This window comes from Solea senegalensis, linkage group LG14 (assembly GCF_019176455.1).
Source record: "Solea senegalensis isolate Sse05_10M linkage group LG14, IFAPA_SoseM_1, whole genome shotgun sequence".
Lineage (NCBI taxonomy): Eukaryota > Metazoa > Chordata > Actinopteri > Pleuronectiformes > Soleidae > Solea > Solea senegalensis.
The window spans coordinates 1,136,174-1,146,500 of record NC_058034.1 but is presented as its reverse complement, the minus strand read 5'-3'; the positions used below and the strand labels follow the sequence as shown (position 1 = coordinate 1,146,500).

The 10,327-nt window shown below is 42.5% G+C and overlaps 1 protein-coding gene across 1 annotated transcript; it reads left to right on the top strand.

Annotated features, from left to right (window-relative positions):
• Window positions 1–535: 535 nt before the first annotated feature.
• Window positions 536–1,854, top strand: LOC122781312 (peptidyl-prolyl cis-trans isomerase FKBP8-like). The gene has a single exon (XM_044044957.1). The coding sequence runs from the start codon at window positions 536–538 to the stop codon at window positions 1,664–1,666; it is 1,131 nt and encodes a 376-aa protein (XP_043900892.1). The 3' UTR covers window positions 1,667–1,854.
• Window positions 1,855–10,327: the final 8,473 nt, after the last annotated feature.

Sequence of the window (10,327 nt, the reverse complement as noted above, 5' to 3'; positions counted from 1 at the left end):
CTGTGGAGGGCAGCATTACACCTCTTTATGTACTGCCGGCCGCAAGTGAGAAGAAAAACAAGCGGCCAAGGACAGAAGAGAAGTCTGCGCTAACTCACCGAGAACAAACAAATATAATAATCGGAAAGAGTCCACTGAATCTGTGAGCCTCAGGTAGGTTATTTATCGTCGATCTGTGAAATTGTGCACGACCTATATTTGGCTTTGACGTTTCTAAGAAAAACACTAAGCTGCCAGCTGCCAGCTAATGTGTGGTTATTATAAATTTAATCAGCAGCCTTCTGTTGCCAATGACGTCAAATATTAACATAGCTGAAAAGGTCAAAAAGAGGTCCATCAGCTAAAGGTTAACAGGACGCAGCAGGAAGCAGCTTGCTGTGATGAGAGACTGTTGCAAAGGTCTTGTGTTTTCCAGTAAGCTAACTTCATCACAGCAAACTGGAGGGTATATTGCACGGAACCAAAACCAAGCTCTGCATTCACACTCATTTCTGAAATCTGTTTGCAGCAGCCTGGAAGCCTCTTTGGAGAGACCATGGATGCCTCTCACGAGAATGACAGCATCCCATCTGAGAACAATGGACAAACCTCGATGCTGGGCAGCTGGGTGGATGTTGAAGATATAGAGGACCTCGATCTTAACTCTGTCAAGAGCAATGCAGATTCAGAGCCAGATCCTGCTGGTCAAGTTGATGAATGGCTGGATGTTTTTGGTTATGGCCAACTAAAGAAAAAAGTCTTGGAGGCAGGGCAAGGCAGTCCGCCACAGAAAGGACAGCATGTTGTGATTAATCTAAAGACCTCCCTGAAGAATGGGACACTGGTAAATCAGAAGACAAATGTTGCTTTCACTTTAGGAGATGGTGACATCATCCAAGCTCTGGATCTTATAGTGCCGTTCATGGAAATGGGAGAGAAGGCTCTCATCCAGACAGATGCAACATATGCATATGGCATCCATGGCAGTCATGAACCTGAGGTTCCCCCTAATGCTGAGCTGTCCCTAGAAGTGGAGCTACTGGAGGTCATGGATGCGCTGGACCTGGAGCTGCTGCTACCCACTGAAAAATCAGCGCTCGTAAGGCTTAAGAGAGAAAGAGGCAACGTCCATTATCAGCGCAAGGACTATGCGTTTGCAGTCAACTCTTACACCATTGCTCTGCAGATAACGGAGTCTAATTCCAACACTGACATAAGTCCAGATGAGGAGAAGGAGCTGGTGGACGAGAAAGTGAAGTGCTTGAACAACATGGCTGCCTCTCAGCTGAAAATGAAACACTATGATCAAGCCCTTCAATCAAGCATCTCCATTTTGGCTCATCAGCCAGATAATGTAAAGGCCCTTTACCGCATTGGCAAGGTATTAACCTTCCAAGGTGAGTACAGTGAAGCCATTCAAAGTTTGAAAAGGGCGCTAAAGTTGGAACCAGAGAACAAGACTATCAAAGCAGAGCTCTCCAAACTAGTGAAGATGCACTTGGAGCAGAGAGAAGACGAGAAGGCTGTGGATATGAAGTTGCTGGATAACCCCACTACTAGAAACTGCAGCACACAGACAGGTGCAGACATGTCATCGACGGGTGTCAGCTGGAAGTGGGTGTTCGCTGCCACAGTCGTAGTTTTTGGTAGTATAGCAATTTCTGTTTTCATATCTACAAGAAAGTAAACCTAGTCTGTTGTGATGGCCTGACCCTGTTATTTGAGAACTTACACTGACTTCTTCCATTTCGTAAAGGCGGGGCAGATGATGGTTTCTTTATGCCTCTCTTTCCTATTTTAGATAAATGTGACACCACTGACTCTGTGGCTTCTTCAGTGTTAGTCTCAGTTAGTCTGACAGAGACAAAACTGTAAATGACATATGAAGTGTAATAATTTGTTGCCATTGCTGACATCGAAATAAATACTGAAAGAAACATTTTGGTAAAATAGTCATTATGATGTTCAAAGTCAATGTCTGTCCGTTAGCCAGTCTGCCTTTCCATCTGTGGTTCTGTCTGTCTGCAACACTTGCTTATCTAAGGCAAAGGTCCTTTGATGACTTTGAACAAAGATAAGGTAAAAGTAAAGCTTGAGGCTGAGAATAGCTGTGGTGGAGGATTTCCAACGAGCTGTGGGGTCGGGGTTAGAATCACACCGTAAGATTCCATACGATATGTGGTACATGGTCCACAAAACCAATAACATCACGATGCAGGTACAAGTGATGTGTCTTTCACAAACGAGTCGGCTCTAAGAGTCGACTCCAGTCGGGGAGAGCCAAATCTTCTGCTCCTCCTGCTCAGCTCGGTTCCAGGGGTGGAACTTAACTTTTGATGGACACACCATGCTGCTAATGACATGGGAGGACAGACTAGGACCACACCATTATGTAAAAGAAGGAAGGGGCAGACGCTTCAAAGCCAGCCAGCTAAATTAGGCTAAAATAGAAGGCTCTGATTGAGAGTGAGCGAAGCACCATTTGGGAGCCATAAGAGCCGGCCCTTCTCAGGGAACCGAGCCAAAAGAGCCGAAACTTTGAAAAGAGCCAGACTTCCCATCACTGGCAGGGACTGTTTACTTTAGCCCTGGCATATCGATTATTGTATTGCAAGAGGAAGGACGGAAGATTTATCACCAAATCAATATTTTGACCCACCTCTACTGTGGAGGGCAGCATTGCACCTCTTGGTGTACAGTCTGCCAGAAATTATTAGAAGATGAAGAAGGTAGCAGTGAATCATTACGGATTGCCTCTGCATTAAACAGTGTGACTGGTATGAAGAACGAAAAGAAAGAAAGAAGAAAAGGCACAAAATCATACAGCAAACTGTCCAAGTGTTTGATGAAAAGGCAAACTTGACAGGTGACTTAAAAAGAGAGTTAGAAATGTGACAGACACACCACAAAATGAGCCGCTCACACATGCCTAATGACAGTCGTGTCAATAAAGAAAGGATAGGCAATGTGCCTTAAATGTGACGCTGAGTTCACAAGTTTAACATTTGGAATCATAACTCTGGAACTTTTTCCCTTCGTAGCAGTTCCTGCTCTGCCATGGGCTGAATGAAACCAGCAATACTTGCATTATATGAGCAACCATTGACTGATTTTAGGAACCAGACTGTGGCTGTGTTATTGTACAAGGCATAATAAATCAAACATGCATATTAGTGTGCGTGTATAACGGAGGGTTGGTGGCAAGTGGCGAAAGTTGTGACTGCAGACGCCTGGCACAACTGAGCGTGCCCAGATGGCCTTCTGTTGTCCTGGCCTCGGCCAGATTAATCCAATCTCTGACGTATCCGCAGAGCTGCTGTAAATGTTGCCACGCCAACCACGCTGCTGCTGCCGCTGCCAGATCACCATAAGCATAGCATTGCTAAGCTTTACAGCCCACTTACTGAATAAATCATAAGGAGCCAAACAAGCACGACAAAGGCAAACTTAGCGATGGCAGACGACGACGACACAAATGTGAAGACAGAGCCAAGACAAAGCAGAGAGCGCTTTCTGTGGTTTAAATACAGAGATAACAACACTGAGTGTCTGTGATCACACAGCAATTTACTGATTTTTCAGCAAGATTTCTGCCGCCATTGGACACATTGAAATGATATTACACACACAAAATACTGAAGGTAATCACACAGTCTGAGTGCTCACACAAAACTGTATGAATTGCTTTTGATAAAAATCTAACGCCGGCTGAAACGGCATTTAAAGCGTGATAGGACAGAAATTCCCGCACAAAAAAAGAGAAAAAGAAAGAACTGGCTGATGATAACACACACGGTGTGTGCTGGAATTTAATAAAAGCTCTCATTCCATCCATTCACTCCAGAAAAATAAATCTCTAATCAAATCATCATATCAAGTATGAACCGTACCGGCTGGAGCAGACGGCACTGCAATCAAAAGGCAAATTTAGGCCTATTTCACAGTAAATCTGACAGAAAGTTATGGTCTCTGATCTGTTATCTCTTTCTGTTTGCTCTGAGATGTGATTACACTGCAGCCTCCTGCTCATATATGTGGTTATTTCACATTGGCAAAAAATACACTGGGATATTATCTTACAATTTACTCTGCCCGTGTAACTATACAAGTACAAATGTCCAATATCTCAATGTCTTTTTTGCTTGGAGGAGAAATGTGACGATTCACTTTAGGACCCAAGAGCAGGCCGGCGAGGAGACGTGGCAGTTTCAACTGTTTATTCAAAAAGAATTTAACAAACGTGAGGGAAGTAGTTGAAGTGCCGGTCGTGGAGGCGGCGATCGGTTCCTAACGGTCAAAAAGCGGCATGCACACAGGACAGAGTAAGCACTGGAATAAACGAGAGCCGTGACGTTACCACTGAGTCGTCGGTTAAGCTCTGGCAATGAGCAAACATGGAGGCAGAGATGATGAGTGAATTGGGAGCAGGTGTGCTCCCGCCGCAGGTGAGCCGATCGCATGCTGGTGGTGAAAGCAGAGAGAAAGGAGGAGACGGAGGAGCATGAGTGTGGACACCCGGAGCTCTACGACACACGCTGCCGTCCCGGGACAAAAACAAAAAAGCAGAGAGTGTGGAAAATGGTCAGCGAAGAAGTCGTACAAAAATACAGCGATCCGGCGACGCCAATGGCACAGCACAACACGCAAATAGCCATTTTGTGTGAACGCAGCAGACGAGGGGCGGAGACGAAACGAGAGATGAATGAAAAACCAAATTAAATTGATGTTTGTTTCAGTCAGAAATTACATTACATTACATTACATGACGCTTTTATCCAAAGCGACTTACAATGGAATTGACTACAATCAGCCAGGGGTGGAGTCGAACTTGCGACCATTGTGACCATGATGTCCTGGTCTTAACCACTGAGCCACTCCACCCCAAAAATAAATTAATATGCATGAAAATAACGGCCCTCAACATTTAGCCAGCAGGACATAAACTGAAAAGGATAGAGAAGGATCAATTAGTGAGGACAGGGAGAAGGAAAGATGATGGGATGAGCAGTGGTTAATATTTGTGAGGGAAAAACACAAGAGTTAGAGGAATCACTCATCCAGCAAAAACACACGCACATTCCTTATTTGTACATAAATAAACTCGTGCTTTGTGTTTCAACTGCCAATATGTCCAAAATAATTTGTCTCTTGTCGTTTTTGTTGCTTTTTAATTTGTATTCATTTTTTAAGCTTATTTGTTCTTTTTAATGTGGTTGTTTTGTTATTTTAAATAATCACAGCTCCACAAATATAATTACAAGACAACAGCATTTGATTACTTGACACACAACTGCGTCAACATCATCTTGCAATAAAAACATTATGCACTGGAGAAGGAAAGAGAGAAAAAGAGAGAGAAAGAGTGGTGCTGTTTGGTGATGAGTGACAGAGGCTCTATGGGTGCAGAGATTTTAAATGATGCCACGTGTAAGCTGCACTAATGAAGGCCTTTTGACACTTCCCACAGCCTTGATATTCAAATGCTTTGCTTTGAAAACATTATGTAAAGTTTAAAAAGATGAAAACTTCCCCAAAACCTGTAAATATTCTTCTTTTGACAAACAAAGAGAACACATCTAAACTTTCTTCTCTAACTAACTGTGCCGCACACTGCACGTTTTGTTATTCACTGAATCTAAAAGTCAACATGTCCCGACTCCATAGTCACGAGTCCATTCACGAACATTATTCCATTCACCAACAGACTTTTGAGATGTGACTGCAGCGTAGAAAGCCAAGCAGAGTCAGAGAAGCAGCGGTCATGCAGAGAAATGGATATTTTACTGGTCAGGTATATCTTAAAACAATCAGAGGCTTGATGAATTGGCTGAATGGCTGATGTATGGGACGAATGGAAGGGTTATTTGGAGAAGGTTTGAGTCAGGGAAATGCACCTCATCAATCAGCATGATTAAAGGTTTTGGCTGGGTCCAAACAAACTCAACACTGTGAGGGGGGCCCGGCCTTAAAGGCACAGTCCACTGTTTGGAAGAAGAAAACAACAAGTCCAGAAAGAAAGAAAACCACTGTGGTGCATCTTTGAGCATGTTTTTTCTTTTTGACAATCACTATTATTCACCCTTAAGTATTCCATACTAACAGAGGTGCAAAGGTGAAGTGTTTTCAGCGAACTAACCTTTGGGCTGCAACAATAAATCAAAGCATCTATTAGTCTTTGCTTAAGACCCATTTATTAGCATAGGCTTTTAATCTTAGTTGACCTTGACACTTATTCACAGTTATTTTATTAGGGTGAATTACATTCTTACATTTTTTTGTGCTGTTTCACTGTGCTTTTATTCCTTTTATTTATTAATTTTTTGTGTTTTGCTGGGTTTTTATCCAATTTTGTATGTACAGAACTCTGGGCAGTAAGGGCATTACAAATAAACCTTGATCTCGACTTTGACTACTAAATGAATCACCGAGATTCATTCTTTTCTTTAAAGTGAATATTTTCTGGTTTATTTTGTTGAAAAAATGGAGATGGATGGAGGTTTGGAGAAACAGATTGGCTTTTTTTTCCTTAACTTCCCCACTGTAGTTTTCTATCTTTGTAAAGTGAATATTTTCTGCTTTCTCTAAGACAGAAAACTAAAAGTCTTTGTCGAAAAAAGGTTTGGGCCAACACAGATTGGCTTTTTTTTTTAACCATTTCAAGGACCAAACAACTTCCACCACCTCAGTAAATCGAGAGAGAGAAAAACAAACAGATTAATCAATAATGAAAATATTCATTAGCTGCAGTCTGAGTTTTAAGCGAAACAAATCAACCCTGCTGCAGAACGTCAGGAGCAGTGCAACGACAACGTCAACAAATACTCATCACCCTTAATAATGACACTTGACTGTATTATACCATGTGTCCCATTAACATCCCATCTGCACACACTCTTTACACACACACACACACACATGCAGCGACACTGACAGTAGCATAGTATATATATATGTGCCCCATGGCCAAATCCATTGTAGCCAAGGCCCTTAAACAATAAATATAGCTTCGCGTCAGCAACTCTGCATATTTAAAGACACTAATGGCTTCCTGCAAAGCAGTCGCTCTAACACACACACACACACACACACACACGCACAATAAGCCAAGGAGAAAAATGTCTGGCGCTGGAGTCGAGAGCTCTGTCAGCAGAGCAGCATCTCCAAGCGAACAGGTGCTGCGATGGCCGGCTGGGTGAGGTCAACCACACACATTGACCTGTGGAGACAAACCAGCTGGCTGCACATCATCATTATGAGCCTGAGAGACAGTGGAGACATGTTAATGCAGGGAGAGGCTCATATAGACTCCACACTGCTCAAGGAAATGTGGAAATCCTTGGGCCGCCTGTGAGAAGAATTTGCTTGAACAAATTAATTTCCTGTGTTAATGGAGTCTTCTATTGATCTCCATTATACAGTTCTAGCACGACTCGGCTCCACTCCATTACTTCATAGTATCTCCTAAACGTGGGCGGTGTCGTCTATAACACAAACACACAAACTAGTGACGGGCAAAGCAGTTTTTTGATGTGTCGAATCTTCAGAATCACTGAAATACAGCGGCTGAACGGGAAATTTAAAGGTAAATTTAACAGGAAATAAACCAGACTCCTCTGTTAAATATTGAGCTTTTAGAAATGTCAGTGCTAAATGTTGGAGATCAACACATGTTTCGTGGGTTTTAAGTCTTTTTAACTGATCTATATTTCCACATTGTTCGGTTTGATTCTTGTGTCCGACACTCAATGAGTGGCCAAGAGTCTGGTGATACCTCCCCAGAGCAGGTTACCTACCGCTAACTACTGAAGATGACTATGACCTTAATGAATGAGAACCTTCACAGACTCCACCCGACCCGTCTATCTCAAAAGAATCAGGACACTGATGCACAAAACAGAGGGGTAAGGCTAAGTGGTAGGAGCGAGGGGTAAAATGAGATAGAGCCTTAATGTTTCGGTTGGGTAGGTGAGTAAATGTTTTGTTTATTATTTTGGCCTTGACTCACCCTGAAGCCAAGCTTCTTCTCTTTGGCACCACACTGATAAACTGTTCACTATTTGGCACCGACTATGACTGTGCATTTCATTTCATTTCATGTGACACATCCCACAACCTTAGACAGAGGTCGGAACGGGGGGAACTTGAACCAGTTCCCTATGAGGGGCAGGGAAATCCACTTGTAATTCAAATCATGCACATAGAGCACTGTCTTCCACTGAAACTCTACACTGTTATGAACCCGAACTTAAAGGGTTGCTGCTGAGTTATGACATGTGACATCTTTAAGTGTGAGCAGTTTAATATAGTTTGAACTCCTTCTGGGTACAGAGCTAAGTAGCTTCAACCTCAGATTAAGAGATGTTGAGTCAATGGAATGGATTCAAAACAAAAAAGTGACTTTATGACATGATTCTCAGTCTGATTTCCACTACAATGAGTTCAGTTTCAATTCACATACTAGTCTGGATCTAGTGTAGCGTGTGTACACACACACGCACACGCACACACACACACACACACACACACAGACTTGTGGAGGTAAAGCTTTGTCCGTTGCTGGGGGGTTAGCAGACACATGCAGTCTAATCTGAGAGCAAACAGCGGCGCCTCATGTTAACCAGCAGGGATACAGTTTCCCTCACCACTACAGGGCCCGCAGCAGTGAAGGGCCCACACATCAGAGAGAGAGAGGGAGAGACATAAAGGGACACTGAGACAGAGGATTAGGGATCTTTCCACATCAGAAATAATTATGTTACATGATTTGATTGTTGTTTCTGGTTTGTTTGTGTGACCTTTACCGTCTCTGTCGTTGGTATTTGGAGACAATACTTCCTCACATTGCTTCGCCATGATTACAGATTGGCTAATACTATTGTAATTAACATGTTTAATCTATAATTAAATGTGCTAATGGTGTAATTAAAGTGATTAGAATATTAAACATTAAAAGCTGGTACAAGAACTTTTTTGTAGATTAATGACACATGCATTTCTACTGAGTTTCCTGTTAATCAACTCGGCACACTTGGAAAAGTCTTCTTTAGCTGCTGCAAAGTTATGAAATTATTAACCGAATGTTGCATCACAGAGGAATTTCGTATTCTCTTCACATTTTCATCTGTGAACTTGTGAAATCCCTGTTACTGTGAACATATCAGTGTTTGTACAGTTTGCACTACAGTTTCACCCTCTGTCTGCGGGCAGAGCTTTTGTCCTGAACGCTGGCACAGCCGCTACCTTCCAACTCCCTGAAGAGAACATGTCAGTACTGAAGCGGGAAGGAACGAATGACAATCACAAAGTTTCCAATACACATCGATTAGCATCATCAGACGTGTATTAAACAGATCAGCAAGTATTAGGCGAATAACATGAAGGACACTGAGAATGTGATTCACACACAGTCTTATATAATCACCTTCAAGCACATCTTTTCACATGCACTGAAACACGTGTGCATGCACATTTGAAAGCAAAAAGCACAGAAAATCTGCCCCTTCCATGAATTAAAACCTCATTAAGGAATTCATCATGTGTCATAATATGTACCTGCCCTCTGGGTAAGACAGTGGCATCCGTACACAGGAGAAACAGATTGTGAATTAGACCAATGAGAAGAGATAAGAGCGAGGAGGGAGAAAGGAGAGATGGGGACGTGTGTTATAGATTAAAGGCTCCGGAATATAATACGGCAAACAGGAAGGGGAATGGTGGCCTAGCAACTGTTGTGATATTGAATATCAAAGGTTTGGGTATAAAAGTCTGTCACAACAGACTTCTGTGTGTCCACAAACCACAGCATCAGCGGTGCTACAGTATCAGCTTGTTTGGAATTGTCTTTTTACATGTGACCGACGTGTGCTACGTGTTTACGTCATCATGAGCAGCAGTGAGCGGCGTCACATCATAATCGTCTGAGAAGGACATGAGAGTTCTCAGTTACAGATAAAGAGTCTGTTGTTGCTTCTCAATGTCACCACAGGACGACCGTGATCACAACCACAGAAGAAGAGAAAACGGTTACAATAAACTGTGATCACCACAAATGTACAACAACAGCAAAGAGCTGGAAGCAAACTACATCAACACAACGCACCCGTACCATGAAAAACAAAGACAGAACATCTTCAACTGTTAGTTACTAAGACTAAGCTAAGGCTAAGCTAAGTAACCAGTAGCAACAACAGATGAAAACAAAGAAGTCAAAGAAAGAAACACATTCTAGAGTTTGTCAGGCTAGAACTCAAGCTAAGCTAAGCAAGAGATAGCAACACAAAACAAAGATGTCAATCGAAAGAAAGAAAGAAAGAGAGTTTGTCTCGAGGCTAAGTCAGGCTATACTAAG

Bases quoted from the DNA above. Each gene is read 5' to 3' on its own strand.
- LOC122781312 (XM_044044957.1), top strand. From the start codon at position 536: ATGGATGCCTCTCACGAGAATGACAGCATCCCATCTGAGAACAATGGA.